This window comes from Oncorhynchus kisutch, linkage group LG23 (genome assembly GCF_002021735.2).
Source record: "Oncorhynchus kisutch isolate 150728-3 linkage group LG23, Okis_V2, whole genome shotgun sequence".
NCBI classification, from domain to species: Eukaryota; Metazoa; Chordata; class Actinopteri; order Salmoniformes; family Salmonidae; genus Oncorhynchus; species Oncorhynchus kisutch.
The window spans coordinates 231,797-249,031 of NC_034196.2; the positions used below are offsets into that span (position 1 = coordinate 231,797).

At 43.9% G+C, this 17,235-nt stretch overlaps 1 protein-coding gene across 10 annotated transcripts in view; it reads left to right on the forward strand.

The window, feature by feature from the left end:
* sec16a (SEC16 homolog A, endoplasmic reticulum export factor) overlaps positions 1–17,235 on the forward strand; it is a 69,541-nt gene that overhangs the window by 49,837 nt on the left and 2,469 nt on the right. For 4 of the 10 annotated variants that reach the window (XM_031803026.1, XM_031803027.1, XM_031803022.1 and 1 more), the window contains 18 exons: positions 999–1,080; positions 1,875–1,992; positions 7,100–7,211; positions 7,692–7,797; positions 8,192–8,332; positions 8,581–8,694; positions 8,774–8,975; positions 9,133–9,533; positions 9,616–9,663; positions 9,744–9,887; positions 10,453–10,542; positions 10,716–10,772; positions 13,309–13,432; positions 13,919–14,059; positions 14,224–14,309; positions 14,435–14,506; positions 14,952–15,011; positions 16,948–17,031. In XM_031803026.1, coding sequence (XP_031658886.1) covers positions 999–1,080; positions 1,875–1,992; positions 7,100–7,211; positions 7,692–7,797; positions 8,192–8,332; positions 8,581–8,694; positions 8,774–8,975; positions 9,133–9,533; positions 9,616–9,663; positions 9,744–9,887; positions 10,453–10,542; positions 10,716–10,772; positions 13,309–13,432; positions 13,919–14,059; positions 14,224–14,309; positions 14,435–14,506; positions 14,952–15,011; positions 16,948–17,031 — 2,182 coding nt within the window. The remainder of the gene's footprint in view (positions 1–998; positions 1,081–1,874; positions 1,993–7,099; positions 7,212–7,691; positions 7,798–8,191; positions 8,333–8,580; positions 8,695–8,773; positions 8,976–9,132; positions 9,534–9,615; positions 9,664–9,743; positions 9,888–10,452; positions 10,543–10,715; positions 10,773–13,308; positions 13,433–13,918; positions 14,060–14,223; positions 14,310–14,434; positions 14,507–14,951; positions 15,012–16,947; positions 17,032–17,235) is intronic. The other 6 variants (XM_031803031.1, XM_031803029.1, XM_031803023.1 and 3 more) reach the window with 5 other exon arrangements.

The window sequence follows — 17,235 nt, forward strand, 5'->3', positions numbered from 1 at the left end:
AGCTTTGGCTGGAGTGGTGTAAAGCTCGCCGCCATTGGACTCGGGAGCAGTGGAAGCGCATTCTCGGGAGTGATGAATCATGCTTCAGCATCTGGCAGTCCGGCAGATGAATATGGGTTTGGCAGATGGCAGGAGAATGCTACATGCCCAATGCATAATGCCAACTGTAAAGTTTGATGGAGGAGTAATAATGGTCTGGGGCTGTTGTTTTCATGGTTCGGGCTAGGCCCCTTAGTTCCAGTGAAGGGAAATCTTAACTCTACAGTATACAATGGCATTCTGTGCTTCCAACTTTGTGGCATCAGTTTGGGGAAGGCGCTTTCCTGTTTCAGCATGACAATGCCCCCGTGCACAAAGCGAGGTCCATACAGAAATGGTTTGTCAGGATCGGTGTGGAAGAACTTGACTGGCCTGCACAGAGCCCTGGCCTCCACCCCATCGAACACCTTTCGGATGAATTGGAACACTGACTGCGAGCTAGTGCCTGACCTCACTAATGCTCTTGTGGCTGAATAGGAGCCGGTCCCCACAACAATGTTCCAACATCTAGTGGAAAGTCCTCCCCAAAAGGGTGGAGGCTGTTATAGCAGCAAAGGGGGTACCAACTCCATATTAATACCCATGATTTTGGAATGAGATGTTGGACCAGCAGGTGTCCACAAGCTTTTGGTCATTTAGTTTATTTCTGTATTTTGTTTTCAATAAATGTACAAATGTTTTTTCTCTCTGTCGTTATGGAATATTGTGTGTAGATAGGGGACGAGAAAATATATTCAATCCATTTTGAATTCAGGTTGTAACACAGCAAAATGTGGAATAAGTCAAGGGGTAAGAATACTCTGAAGGCATTGTATGTTCCAAAAAGTTGCTCAACGTAGAAAAAACACACAATAGCAGAATTAGTCAGGAGGCCAGAAGACGTTAGCTATCCAAAAAAGAGGTGAATGTATTGACTGAAAAAGATTAAACTTGTGATCCTTTTTTCTTCGGGTGGTCAGGTTTGCGAACAGTCTGCCCATCAACGACCCTCTGCAGACAGTGTACCAACTGATGTCTGGGAGGATGCCCGCCTCAGCCACTGTGAGTATGACCCTGTGATACATTTTCTATTTTGATAACAGAACCACACTGCTGTCTTGTTCAGAAATTACATTTTGAGAGAGTATTTTTTATTTTTTTCATCAAAAAGAACAGAGGATTTTTAAAAATGTATTTAAATGTATTTAATTCGTTATTAATTTAAACAGGAATTTACATTTAAAGGCCCAATCTCAAAAATGATATTGTCTTGTGTTTAATATATATTTCCACACTATAAGGTTGGAGTAATACTGTGAAATCGGGGAAATTATGACAATGCCCTTTTAGTGTAATAGCTTGTTGAAAAGGTTGCCTGAAAGTTCATTCTGTTTTGGTGGGATGAAGTGTTGGCTTGCCTGGTGACATCACCAGGTGGTAAATTGGTTAATAGACCAATAAGAGAGAATTCCAAACCTCTTAGATTTCAGTTTTCCCTTCCCCACTCACAAGCCTAGCAAAATTCTTGCACAATAAATTGCTCTTTGCTAACCTATATTTTTGTTTGTTTTTGACCATTTCAATTGAAAACAATCATAGTAAGTTACTTAATTGTTACCCAGATATGATATTAGATTAAAATGGCTGCATTGGACCTTTAACATTAAATGTTTAAAATGAAATTGTTCTTGTGGCTTAATGAACATTTTCAAGTAATAAAAAAGTGATCTTTCAGCAATGTGACATTTAAAGTTGGCTGTTCAATACTGAACTGCACTTATTGAAGAACGGATCAAGAAAGTTAATTTGGGGTCAGCACTATACTGTAAAAGTTACATAAGTGTGTGTCTCTGCAGTGCTGTGGGGATGAGAAGTGGGGCGACTGGCGCCCCCATCTGGCCATGGTGCTGTCCAACCTGACCCACACTTTGGACCTGGACACACGTACCATCACCACCATGGGAGACACTCTGGGTGAGACATCAAAGGACACATTTGTGGGCCAGAAGTTTCAGGAGAAACTCTGGTCCTTAATCACATTACATGCATAGGATGTATGGAGGATGTTTGTTGCTGAACTCTTGTGCGCTGACAAGTAAAAGTCATTGAAATGTTCCCTATCATGAATATAAGATTAAGATTTATCATCATAGTATATAATAGTTTGTCATCAACCATGACCATCATCATCATGATAATTATGATGGTTATTAGGGCTGGGAATTGCTAGGGTCCTTAGGATATGGTCACGATACTTAGGTGCCGGTACAATATGTATAGCGATCCTCATGGTTCTACATGTATTGCGATTCAGTGGTGGTCAGTGCTGTTTTTAAGCTTAGGGAGGGCGATTATTTATTCATTTTATAAGCATGGACTTATTTCTATTACAGCATAATTTGGATGACTGTCATTCTTATTCCATTCACCCAGCCTAATGTAACAACGATAGATTTAGGTTACTACATGATACTCTAATTTGCCCTATACCCATCATGAGGTTGCTACAACCTAGCCTATGAATAGGGCAGTGCGATTGCATCATCTGTGGATCTATTGGGGCGGTAAGCAAATTGAAGTGGATCTAGGGTGTCAGGTAAGGTAGAGGTGAAATGATCCTTGACTAACCTCTCAAAGCACATCATGATGTCAGAAGTGAGTGCTACGGGGCGATAGTCATTTAGTTCAGTTACTTTTGCTTTCTTGAGTACAGGAACAATGGTGGCCATCTTGAAGCAAGTAGGGACAGCAGACTGGGATAGGGAGAGATTGAATATGTCCGTAAACACTCCAGCCAGCTGGTCTGCGCATGCTCTGAGGGCGCGGCTAGGGATGCTGTCTGGGCCTGCAGCCTTGAGGGTTAACACGTGTCATGTCTTTACTATCATTAAATTGAAGACTTATAGTTTTTATCAAAGATTCTCTGTAATTAGTATTACGCGATCAACTGATTAATCATGTAACTGTAATTAACTAGGAAGTCGGGGCACCAAGGAAAAATATTCAGATTACAAAGTTATCATTTCCTAAAATAACTTTTCAGATATTTTATCTGATCAATTAGTCTTCGAATTAATGCATTATTTACTTTACCTCACGTTAGTCTCATTCCAAACGTCGTAAATTGTTGGTTATCTGCACGAACCCAGTCTTCACTATGAGTCAGCCATACATCAATTGTCTTAAATCATTTATTTATTACTAACTAAGTAATTCACAGAAATGCATAAACAAACAAGGTAAATGTGGTTACAAGAAATGATAGGGGAATGTGCCCTAGTGGGCTAAACCAGCATCGCGACCTCTCTCGCTCTCTCTCTGTCTTGGTTAGAGGGGATAGTTCAAAGTGACATTCATTCATTTGTTATAGATGAATGTTTCGGCGGTTGTCTTTCCTCGCATTCAATGATACAGAATTCCTAGCTGCAGACTAGTAATTGATATCAAAGACTTGTTCTTATTCTGTCAGTATCGATAGTGTAAGAGTTTAATCACGTGGTATAGTTAAAATATTCAGCAATGGTCGACAACCTTTGTTCTCTCCTTATAGAGAAAAACATGGTCTGGTGATCATTTCTCAAAGTTGGGTTTTATTCGGAATTGCAGAAAAGGGCTGTCCCAGGACGCCTGACCCTAACTGGGCTCAGGGGCGGACCTCTGATTTAGTTAACTCCAATTCCCTTTTTGAGTTTTCCTTCATTAAACAGTCCAAAATCACATTGTAAAATTGTGTAAACAATATCATACTCATTCATCTTATACAACAATTAGATGTAAACCTCATATCTGAGGCTATTATATAAACAGCGTTATGGTAATGTGGCCACCTTCTCCCATGAGCTTCCCCAAGTTGTAACAAACGGACCAGTTCGTAGCTGGATTTTTCACCGATCTTCTATATATATCCCCATCCAACCTGACAGAGCTTGAAAGGATCTGCAGAGAAGAATGGGAGAAACTGCCCAAATACAGGTATGCCAAGCTTGTAGCGTCATACCCTAAGAAGACTCAAGGCTAATCAATGCAAAAAGTGCTTCAACAAAGTACTGAGTAAAAGATCTGAATACATACAGTGGGGCAAAAAGTCAGCCACCAATTGTGCAAGTTCTCCCACTTAAAAATGAGAGGCCTGTAATTTTCATCATAGGTACACTTCAACTATGACAGACAAAATTAGAAGAAAAAAAACCAGAAAAATCACATTGTAGGATTTTTTATGAATTTATTTGCAAATTATGGTGGAAAATAAGTATTTGGTCAATAACAAAAGTTTATCTCAATACTTTGTCATTGCCAACAAAGGGTAAATAACAGAGGTCAAACGTTGTCTGTAAGTCTCGACAAGGTTTTCACACACTGTTGCTGGTATTTTGGCCCATTCCTCCATGCAGATCTCCTCTAGAGCAGTGATGTTTTGGGGCTGTTGCTGGGCAACACGGACTTTCAACTCCCTCCAAAGATTTTCTATGGGGTTGAGATCTGGAGACTGGCTAGTCCACTCCAGGACCTTGAAATGCCTTCGTTGCCCGGGCGGTGTGTTTGGGATCATTGTCATGCTGAAAGACCCAGCCATGTTTCATCTTCAATTACCTTTCTGATGGAAGGAGGTTTTCACTCAAAATCTCACGATACATGGCCCCATTCATTCTTTCCTTTACACGGATCAGTCGTCCTGGTCCCTTTGCAGAAAAACAGCCCCAAAGCATGATGTTTCGACCCCCATGCTTCACAGTAGGTATGGTGTTCTTTTGATGCAACTCAGCATTCTTTGTCCTCAAAACACGACGAGTTGAGTTTTACCAAAAAGTAATATTTTGGATCATCCAAATGCTCTCTAGCAAACTTCAGACGGGCCTGGACATGTACTGGCTTGAGCAGGGGGACACGTCTGGCACTGCAAGATTTTATTCCCTGGCTGTGTAGTGTGTTACTGATGGTAGGCTTTGTTACTTTGGTCCCAGCTCTCTGCAGGTCATTCACTAGGTCCCCCCCGTGTGGTTCTGGGATTTTTGCTCACCGTTTTGCTCACCTTGTGATCATTTTGACCCCACGGGGTGAGATCGAGGGAGATTATCAGTGGTTTGTATGGCTTCCATTTCCTAATAATTGCTCCCACAGTTAATTTCTTCTAACCAAGCTGCTTACCTATTGCAGATTCAGTCTTCCCAGCCTGGTGCAGGTCTACAATTTTGTTTTTGGTGTCCTTTGACAGCTCTTTGGTCTTGGCCATAGTGGAGTTTGGAGTGTGACTGTTTGAGGTTGTGGACAGGTGTCTTTTTATATGGATAACAAGTGGAGGACAGAGGAGCCTCTTAAAGAAGATGTTACAGGTCTGTGAGAGGCAGAAATCTTGCTTGTTTGTAGGTGACCAAATACTTATTTTCCACCATAATTTGCAAATAAATTCATTAAAAATCCTACAATGTGATTTTTCTGGAGGAAAAACTTTTTTTTTCTCCATTTTGTCTCATAGTTGAAGTGTACCTATGATAAATTACAGGCCTCATCTTTTTAAGTGGGTGAACTTACACAACTGGTGGCTGACTAAATACTTTTTTCCCCCACTGTATGTAAATATATTTAAATTAGCAAAAAAATCACTGCCCTGCTAGAACTGCTCCGGTCAACTGTAAGTGCTGTTATTGTGAGGCGGAAATGTCTAGGAACAACGACATCTCAGCTGCGAAGTGGTAGGCCAGACATGCTCAAAGACCGGGACCGCCGAGTGCTGAAGCGCGTAACGCGTAAAAATCGCCTGTCTCCGGTTGCAACATTCACAGCCGAGTTCCAAACTATCTCTGGAAGCAACGTCAGCACCAGAACTGTTCATCGGAAGCTTCAAGCAATGGGTTTCCATGGCCGAGCAGCCGCACACAAGCATAAGTTCACCATGTGCAATGCCAAACGTCGGCTGGAGTGGTGTAAAGCTCGCCGTCATTGGGGACTTGAGCAGTGGAAATGCGTTCTCGGAATGGATGAATCACACTTCATCTGGCAGTCTGACAGACAAATCTGGGTTTGGTGGATGCTAGGAGAACACTACCTGCCCAATGCATAGTGCCAACTGTAAAGGAGGAGGAATAATGTTCTGGGGCTGTTTTTTTTTCATGGTTCAGGCTAGGCCCCTTAGTTCCAGTGAAGGGAAATCCTAACACTACAGTATACAATGATATTCTGAACTTCGTAGCAACAGTTTGGGCAAGGCCCCTTCCTGTTTCATCATGATAATGCCCCTGTGCACAAAGCGATGTCTAACCCCATCAAACACCTTTGCTATGATTTGGAACGCTGACTGCGAGCCAGGCCTAATCGGCCAACATCAGTGCCCGACCTCACTAATGAACTCGTAGCTGAATTGAAGCCAGTCCCCGCAGCAATATTCCAACATCTAGTGGAAAGCCTTCCCAGTGGGAGGCTGTTATAGCAGCAAATGAGTGACCGATTCCATGGTTTTGGAATGAGATGTTCGACGAGCAGCTGTCCACATACTTTTGGTAGTATAGTGAATTTAATAACTTTTTAATGTTTCACTTTTTATTTCTCTTAGAATGGTCCTCTCCTTCCTCTTCTGAGGAGCCTCCATTGTTGCCATTTGATTTTGTGATTTGATGTTCCAAACATGTTGCTCACTATATGTCTGCTACAGAGACGAGCCATAATAAACTAGTTTTGATCAGTCATGAAAATAAAACGTGCTGAAAACATGTTGGCGTACTACAATTTTTTTGTAAAGATGGAGACCAAGTTATAGGATGAAAAATACCAGCTTATTGACGCAGGTACATCCGACTAGCGCTAGCTAACGCTAACTTTTTATAAATCAATACTTGGAGTCAAAGTATCTATATGATATTGGTCATAGTAATATTGCAATATGTAACTATCGTTTTTCCCCACCCATCACTAATGGTTATGATGTTGATGACAAACTATATATTATGATAATAAATGCAATATTACTACCTGCTGCAATCCTGACCGAAAACAGTCAGAACAAAGGTCTGTGATATTCATAAATTGAGTTGAATTTGAAGTACAGTCAGGCAGGCTCTTTTCAACAGTCGATTGACGTGTGTTACAGCTTCCAAGGGGCTAACCGATGCGGCCCACTTCTGTTACCTGATGGCCCAGGTTGGTTTGGGGGTGTTCACCAAAAAGAGCACCAAGATGGTTCTAATCGGCTCAAACCACAGGTTAGACATCTGCTGCTCTGTCCCTTTCTCACTTGTTGGCCATTGTGGAAATGTCTTGCCTACTACTTAAACTGCTTACTCTGTAGTAATCAGACTACATACTACATATTGCCTTGATTCCCGCCATTCGTTAATTTGGGAAGAGCGCGTCCCCTCAGCTGATTATCAGCTGTTGTCAAACACATTTGAGGCTCAAAAGACTATTCCCTTCCTCAATGGTGCACAGCGAATTCTACTAGATGGAATAGCTGAAATGAGTATGACATCCTGGCATTTAACACATACTCAATTTTTGACATTTCACAATGTAAAACCATCTTTTTTCACATACCCAGAATGCAGGTATGGATATTTGGACACGGACAGTCCAGTTTTCTCACACACCTCTGTTTTTGCTGCCACACTGTGGAACAAACTCACAGGCATATGAACATTCATGCATATGCCATACAAAGGCTTTAATGACCTCTTTCTTGCTAGTCTGTCGTTCTTCCAGTTTGCGTCTAACGAAGCGATCCAGAGGACGGAGGCATATGAGTATGCCCAGTCTCTAGGTTCCCAGCCCTGCTCCCTGCCCAACTTCCAGGTGAGTACACACACACACACACACATCTGAACTTGAGCACACGCCATACATACCTCCTGAAGCTTTCCCCCTATGATCTTACAGAAATGGACTGAATGATCATCTAGTACTGCTGTATAGCATGGCAGTAGCTGCATAGAAATGTCTTCTAGTCATTCTATTTCTATGAGTAGTGCCGTCTGATCCCTGTTCTCCGAATTTAAGTAAAACCCTGATGTGAAAGGCTGAAACACATTGGTTTTATCATTAAATAAACATTTTGATCAACTTCCACTGACCTCCAAGAGATGCTGAATTTCCTCTTCACTCCTAATGTAAGTGAATGTGCCTGGCCTCTGTGCGATGAAATCGGCTATCATGACCTTTGACCTTTCTTCCTCCCGTCTCCCTCTAGGTGTTCAAGCTGATCTATGCGTGTCGCCTGGCCGAGGCCGGGCTGTGTGCTCAGGCCTTCCATTACTGTGAGGTTATCTCCAGGAGCGTGCTCATGCAGCCGTCCTACCACTCTCCTGTGTTCACCAGTCAGCTGATGCAGGTAGACACACACATGTGCGCACACACACACCCACATATAATCGCTCTCACAACACGCACACAAGGGCACTGTCAACACACATGTACTTACTCACTCATACTTGCACACAAATACAAACACGCGTGCGCACGCGCACACACTCATTCATACACGCAGTCTCTCTCACTCACTCTCACATACCTATCTCTTAGGTGCTGATTGTTACTATGTGTGAGAATTTTGAATGTCTGGTCTGCTGTTAATTGTAGATGTCTGAGAAGATGCGATTCTTCGATCCACAACTGAAGGAGAAGGCAGATCAGGAGCTCTTCAACGAGCCAGAGTGGCTGATTAATCTGAGACAGCTGGATGGACAGATGAGGGTGTGTGTTTTATTAATGAGAAGCCTGTTGTTGTAGGTGTGTCTGTAACTGACCGGGCTGTTATTTTTTCCCCCCATAGACTGGAGTGATTGTATACAATGCAGACAGGGCTACTCCTCAGCAGTATGACTGCAGCACCCCCAATTCTGAGTTAGACCAGACCAGCCCGCCTGAGCCATATGCCCACCCTCTGGACATGGTTGGCCACACCTCTGACAACCCTCTGATGACATCACTCATGCCCGGACCACCTCAACAAGGTGTGCAGCTGATGCCTCCAGGTAAGCAACAAGCCCACCGTGTAACACGATAGGTGTGTTTGTTCATGTATGTTTTAGAACTTGTTGACTCCTAATCAATGCAATGACCAATGTCCCATAGCAATTCACAAATATAAGCAGCCACCACTAAACACACAAACCTTCTCCTCCCATCTAGCTCCCCCAACTATCCTCCAGGACGGAATGGACTCCCAGCCGCCACACCCCAACGAGGGGGTCCAGTTCTACCCAGTACCCCCCAGTCTCCCTGGACCACCTGGCCAGATCCCTTTATCAGGGTTCCCTCCCCAAGGCTCTGGCTTTGTACAACCTTACCAACCCCAGCAGCCCCAACCGGACAAAAAGGACATGTTTCCTGGAGCCCAGCACCAGCAGATGGCGCCACCACAGCATCAGCAACAGATGATGCCCCCGCAAATGCAGCAGCCACAAAAGATGCCCTCTGACAATTATCAGCCAACGGGTCCACCGGAACTACAGCCTCCTCCCATGTCCACCTCTCCACAGAGGAACACCTTCACGCCTCAGATGGACTTCTATGACCAAATGGCTCACATGGTGTGTGTTACGTGCATTCAGCCTTGTTGGAATAGTTTGAGGAGATATGCTGATACCACTAACTCTTGTCTTGTTTGCACAGGGCCCAGGAAGAAGATCCAGGACTACTTCACAGTCCTCAATGCAAATGGTAGGGTGTGTGCCAGATCACTGTTACCTTTGGCAGTGTGTGTGCATGTGTTTGTCTGACTGGCTCTGTTTTGTCTGCAGCAGCCTCCAGGTCGCCGCTCCCGCACCATGTCGGAATCTTCCACACACTCCGGAGGACGAGAGAGGAGCAACTCGGCAGCCAAGCAGTCCTCTCCGCCTCCACCCTCCATCCCTGAGCAGGCCAAGAAGGACTCACCTAAAAAGGTTATGTAGACACACACACTACGTATTGTGTCCCTTTCACACACAATCCCACACACACCGCAGTTACTTTTTATTATTACCCAAATGGCCATGTGGTTAGTGTCCATCCTGCGATTGGAATGTTGTGAGTTCAGCATTAAGGAGATAGATTGTGGGTTCGGCCCTGTGATAGACTAGCGTCCTGTCCAGAGGGTGTACTTGTACACCAAGCTGACTCACGCTACAGAAACAGGAGATGGGGCAGGAGTCTATGTGCCGTTCCGGCTGGTATAAGCCAAGGCTCATGCAAGGCTACTTGTATTTTGTAGCTATCAATTGTCCCGTTAGCAGAATAGCTCATTTTTTATATAGGCTACTTATAGTAATTATTGATATCAGCTAAATGTCTTTGATTAGTGGTTGTTGGTTATTTTCAGTTTATCATTTCAGCTCTTACACCCACACACACACACACACACACACACACACACACACACACACACACACACACACACACACACACACACACATATATATAAATAATTCTGTAACCATTTCTGATTTTATTTTTCTCTCTCTCTCTCAGGGAGGGGGGGGTGGGGGTGGCGGTTGGCTCAACTGGCTCTATAGGAAGGGGAAGAATGAAGCCCACCTTCCGGATGACAAAAACAAATCTGTAAGTCAACTCTTCGACACTCCTTGTTTTCCAGTCATTTTTGTACATGCTCTTCCTTACTACTCTACTGAGTCCTGTCTGTAAAAGCTCACAGTTTATACATGGCAGTGTGGTCAGTATGTGTGTGTATTGGAGCTGATGAGTATCTTCAGTTGACTGGTCTGTTCTGTCAGATTGTCTGGGACGAGAAGAAACAGAAATGGGTGAACTTGGATGAGCCAGAGGAGGAGGTTAGTTTTTTGTGTGCGTGCGTTCCAGCCATTATGATTAGCATGCCTATATGTATTGTTGTTTTTTTAGTCCTCATTAGGGATGTTAACGGGTATCTGTTAATCGGTAGCTGGCAAAACTTAATTAGACCGGTCATGCTTATCGGTCTATAGGTTAATTTGCATAAATTAATGGTTTAAATTGCAGCATGTATTTTCTGTTAGTCTTCATGTATCTTATTTATCATACACGTACAGCTACAGAGCCTAGTTTGAAGAGCAGAATAGCCTATCTCCTGTCAGACAGCTCAACAGCAGCTCCTCAAAAAGCTGGTACTGGAGTAAAATGTATGCATTTATAAGCCCAGTCACTGCGCAACAAATAACAATTCGAAATGCAATCACATGTTAAACTTTGCAATGTGAGTTTGAGGCAGTATAGTTGTTTGAAACCTATTTTACTTTACTTCAAATAATGAAGCATGTCTTACCTTGCTTCAAAGTAGCCTAGCCAAAATCCATCAATCAAAAAGTTAGACTTCTACATGCCAATGGCACAATCCTGGTTGTATTAGCAACACGACCTAGTTGTTGCATCTTTAGAATCCAGCTTTTTCTAAGTTTCTAACAGATTTTCATCTCTGTCACATACGGAACCGCTCGCATTAGGTGCTCTGTTCAGAACAGTGTTTTCATCTCTGTCACATACGGAACCGCTCGCATTAGGTGCTCTGTTTAGAACAGTGTTTTCATCTCTGTCACATACGGAACCGCTCTGTTCAGAACAGTGTTTTCATCTCTGTCACATACGGAACCGCTCGCATTAGGTGCTCTGTTTAGAACAGTGTTTTCATCTCTGTCACATACGGAACCGCTCGCATTAGGTGCTCTGTTCAGAACAGTGTTTTCATCTCTGTCACATACGGAACCGCTCGCATTAGGTGCTCTGTTCAGAACAGTGTTTTCATCTCTGTCACATACGGAACCGCTCGCATTAGGTGCTCTGTTCAGAACAGTGTTTTCATCTCTGTCACATACGGAACCGCTCGCATTAGGTGCTCTGTTTAGAACAGTGTTTTCATCTCTGTCACATACGGAACCGCTCGCATTAGGTGCTCTGTTCAGAACAGTGTTTTCATCTCTGTCACATACGGAACCGCTCGCATTAGGTGCTCTGTTCAGAACAGTGTTTTCATCTCTGTCACATACGGAACCGCTCGCATTAGGTGCTCTGTTCAGAACAGTGTTTTCATCTCTGTCACATACGGAACCGCTCGCATTAGGTGCTCTGTTTAGAACAGTGTTTTCATCTCTGTCACATACGGAACCGCTCGCATTAGGTGCTCTGTTCAAAACAGTGTTTTCATCTGTCACATACGGAACCGCTCGCATTAGGTGCTCTGTTTAGAACAGTGTTTTCATCTCTGTCACAATCGGAACCGCTCGCATTAGGTGCTCTGTTTAGAACAGTGTTTTCATCTCTGTCACATACGGAACCGCTCGCATTAGGTGCTCTGTTCAGAACAGTGTTTTCATCTGTCACATACGGAACCGCTCGCATTAGGTGCTCTGTTCAGAACAGTGTTTTCATCTCTGTCACATACGGAACCGCTCGCATTAGGTGCTCTGTTCAGAACAGTGTTTTCATCTCTGTTACATACGGACCCGCTCGCATTAGGTGCTCTGTTTAGAACAGTGTTTTCATCTCTGTCACATACGGAACCGCTCGCATTAGGTGCTCTGTTCAGAACAGTGTTTTCATCTGTCACATACGGAACCGCTCGCATTAGGTGCTCTGTTTAGAACAGTGTTTTCATCTCTGTCACATACGGAACCGCTCGCATTAGGTGCTCTGTTTAGAACAGTGTTTTCATCTCTGTCACATACGGAACCGCTCTGTTCAGAACAGTGTTTTCATCTCTGTCACATACGGAACCGCTCGCATTAGGTGCTCTGTTCAGAACAGTGTTTTCATCTGTCACATACGGAACCGCTCGCATTAGGTGCTCTGTTCAGAACAGTGTTTTCATCTCTGTCACATACGGAACCGCTCGCATTAGGTGCTCTGTTCAGAACAGTGTTTTCATCTCTGTCACATACGGAACCGCTCGCATTAGGTGCTCTGTTCAGAACAGTGTTTTCCCACAAATTGCATTTTGGTAAATGTTTGAAATGGTTTTATTAGCTGCTTCATTACAGGAGTTGCATGTTGAATAATAGACTATATAGCGTTTTGACTGGAAGACAATAGGCGTGCTATTGTTGCATGCTTCCATCATGCTCTTAATCAACAACGTCCGCATGCATAGTATTTTCTGTTGATCACATCAAATTACTGTTTGGAAAAAATGTGACTGTTTAATGAGGGTCGGTTAGTCGGCAGCAACATTTCCCAAAATGTACATTCTTAGTCCTCATAATAAGAGGTTTATATTAATATCCTAGCACGTGTATGACCATCTGTATTAATACAGTATTTTGGTTTATCATACTAACACAGAGATATCTTTGATCCTAATAACAAAGTATTGATGTGTGTTTGTGTCTGTGTAACCAGTACAAGCCCCCTCCTCCTCCTCCCTCGGGCTTCCCTAAAATGCTGGGACCCATACCGGGACAAGGGGGTCCTGGAGGTCCCCCTACTGGTGGGCCGCCTGTCAACATGTTCTCCAGGAGAGCAGGTGAGATTTACACGTGTTGGCATAACGTAAGCAGCCCCTCATTGTGGGTTTTTAGCTGATACAGGTTTTAGATTCAATGCAGTGCTGCAAAACTCTTGCAGCTACATTTCACTTGTGCTGCTGCTCACATGACCAGTGTATCAGGTTTCATTGACTGCTATGGGAGCGCATCACTCCCTGCTCATACTTGGCAACTAGGATATTGTCTGAAGGGAGTATGCTTTGAATTAGCCAGGTGTGTTTGTCACACTCCCAGTTCTAGCAAGTCCTGCATGGCTTGTGAGCATTGTAGAGGGAAATAGAGGCAGGTGCATGATCCTGGCTTTCGGGAATGTGAAGGAAAATAATGATACATGTCACATTGCACTTGAAACCGCTGCAAACCTCTAGGAACCACACTAATAGTGCTTGTCATTTTGGCACGTCAGATTTTCTGGGGGATTTTTTTAGCAGATTAAAAAATATATATGTTCTCACCCATCTCAGGTACAAAGAGCCGCTACGTGGATGTCCTGAACCCAGGTGGACCCCGTGCCAAGCCCGGTGGATCGGCACCTGCCCCGTCAGACTTCTTTGCCCCGTTGGCTCCCATGCCCATGCCAGCCAACCTGTTTGTGCCTGGGGCAGGTATGCTAACCTTTTGAATAAATTTATCAATGTACTCTAGCGATGGTCATCATAGGTCTTTGAATGTGACTGGGTTGGGAATATTAGTTTGTTTGCGTGTTGTTTTGATACCGGTGTGTGTACAGTATTTGTATTGTAATGTGTTCTCTCCTGTCTGACTCCAGAGGAACAGCAGCCCATGGTGGGTAATGTCCCAGAGACAGGAGGGAACCAGGAACAGAGCGACCCTAACCCCAGTGCTGTGCCACAGGTACCGTATTACACTCCCAGTGATGGTTATAGTTGTGTATAATAGATTTCACAACATAAGACCATCAGATTAGACACACCAATTCAATATCTGCCGAACTGAATTAAGATGTTTGATCTGTCCAGATGTTCAACCCAACATTGTTACCGCCCGGTCCAGTGGGGCCCCCTATTGCCGCTGGGTCCCCGTCAGGAGAGGTAGAAGCACCTCGATCCTCCTAGAGGACTGTAGTACCCCTGCTACTCTATCATAAACCCTCATGCCCCCATTGATTACCTTCCACTTTTAACAGTCATCTAGCTTGGTTGAGTGATGGTTGGTACGTGCGTGTTTGTTTGTGGGAGCATGTTTCAACTTCCAGCCTTTATTTTCCTGTGTGGGCCTCATACCATGCTAACACCTGGGCAGGATGACATGTAAAAGACTCACATTTTCTAATTATGGATCCTCTCCCTAAGATTGTGCATCTTAACATCAGAAATCAAACCTTATTGTCGATATTTTGATTTAAATCTGCTTTTGAGGAGATTATATTAAACTGGGAGTGGATGCAGTTCTTGATCTAATCCATGCACGGGATGATGAAATAATTCTGTGGTTTTGTGTTTGTCCGTGTTTATTTCCCTCCCCTGCCATCTTTAGCTGTCGCGTTCTAGCTCAATGAGTTCTTTATCACTTGAATTGAGTCCGCATATAAACCAGGTACCTCTAGCTGGGCCTCAATCGCCCCCCACACCCTCACCACATCCCCCATCTCACTGCCTTGCTGCTTAACATTCCATCAGCTGTATCCCCCTGGCTGTCTCAAGCACCACTCTCACCCACTAGCATGCTAGCTAACTTTCAACCGATTGGAGGTAATCAACATCCCTCAGATTTGGAGGAGAATGCAGCCAATTAGAGCTGTTCTGATGGTGTCTCTGACTCAATTTTGAAATGTTAAGATACTACACTGAACAAAAATATAAACGCAACATGTAAAGTGTTGGTTCCATGTTTTATGAGCTGAAGGATCCCAGAAACGTTCCATATGCACAAAAAGCTGATTTCTCTCAAAAGGTGTGCACATCCCTGTTAGTGATCATTTCTCTTTTGCCAAGATAATCCATCCACCTAACAGGTGTGGCATATCAAGAAGCTGATCAAACAGCATGGTCATTACACAGGTGCACCTTGTGCTGGGGACAATAAAAGGCCACTTTAAAATGTACAGTTTTGTCACACAGCAAAGGGAGTGTGAAATTGGCATGCTGACTGCAGGAATGCCCACCAGAGCTGTTGCCAGATAATTGAATGTTAATTTCTCTACTATATGCTGCCTCAATGTCGTTTTAGATCATTTGGTAGTACGTCCACCTGGCCTCAAAACTGCAGACCACGTGTAACCGCGCCAGCCCAGGACCTCCACATCTGGCTTTTTCACCATCAGGATTGTAATAAGACCAGCCACCCGGACAGCTGATAAAACTGTAGGTTTGCACAACCAAAGAACTTCTGCACTAACTGTCAGAAACCGTCTCAGGGAAGCTCATCTGCGTGCTCATCGTCCTCACCAGGGTCTTAACCTGACTGCAGGTCTGTATTGTAACCAACTTCAGAGGGCAAAGGGTCACTTTCAATAGCCACTGGCAAGCTGGAGACGTGCTCTTCATGGATGAATACCAGTTTCAACTGTACTGGGCAGATGGCAGAAAGCGTGTATGGCGTCTTGTGGGCGAGCGGTTTGCTGATGTCAACGTTGTGAACAGAGTGCCCCAAGGTGGGGTTATGGTATGAGCAGGCGTAAGCTATGGACAACAAACACAATTGCATTTTATCGATGTCAATTTGAATGCAGAGATACCGTGATGAGATCCTGAGGCCCATTGTCGTGACATTCATCTGCCACCATCACCTCATGTTTCAGCATGTCACAAGGATCTGTACACAATTCCTGGAAGCTGAAAATGTCCGTTCTTCCGTGGCCTGCGTAATCACCAGACATGTCACAAATTGAGCATATTTGGGATTCTCTGGATTGACGCATACGAAAGTGTTTTCCAGCATCCGCCAATATGCAACAACTTCACACAGCCATTTGAGAGTGGGACAACATTCCACAGGCCACAATCAACAGCCTGATCAACTCTATGCGAAGGAGATGTGCTGCGCTGCATGAGGCAAATTGTGGTCACACCAGATACCGACTTTATCTGAGCCACGCCCCTACTTTAAAACTTTTTTTAATCTGTGTTCCCAGTCATGTGAAATCCATAAATTAAATCTTTGAAATTATTGCATGTTGCATTTATATTTTTGTTCAGTGTATATCACAAAAACGGATAAAAATACCTTTGATTACAAACTAGAGACAAGCTGGAGACTTGCTCCTCCCCCTGGCCTGTTCCCATAGTTACATCATTAACCCAGAAGAGAAAATCCTGGGTCATGTTCATTAGGTACCAAACATTACCTGTACTTGTCCAACAATAAATGCTCATTTTTGCTTTTCATTGCAAAACTTTTACATTGTGTGCCCTAATGAACACGACAACACTGTGGTCACAGATTGTCCTCTCTGTAGCCATGGAGGAAAGGGGATTATTGCCTTGCCTCACTGCCTAGTTACCATGGTAACTCCTGCATCTATTCCTTCCAGGTGCCCCCGACTCCGCAGCCTCCTCCCCAGGGAGCTCCACCCTCTGGAGGCGTGACGTTCTATAACCCCGCCCAGTTTGCACAGGTAAGTTAGTTGAAAACGGTTAGGCCAGGGCTCCCATTAAGACTTGACACTTATGTAAATGTGTACATTGACATCTGTGGGAAAAATCGAGGATCTCAAGTGAAGTTGTGATGACACCATTTGCATTTAAGGTAATTTGGCCGAAAGGTACAACCACATCAGTCATTGCAAGTAAAACTTGACTCAATAAAGCTGTGAAATCAG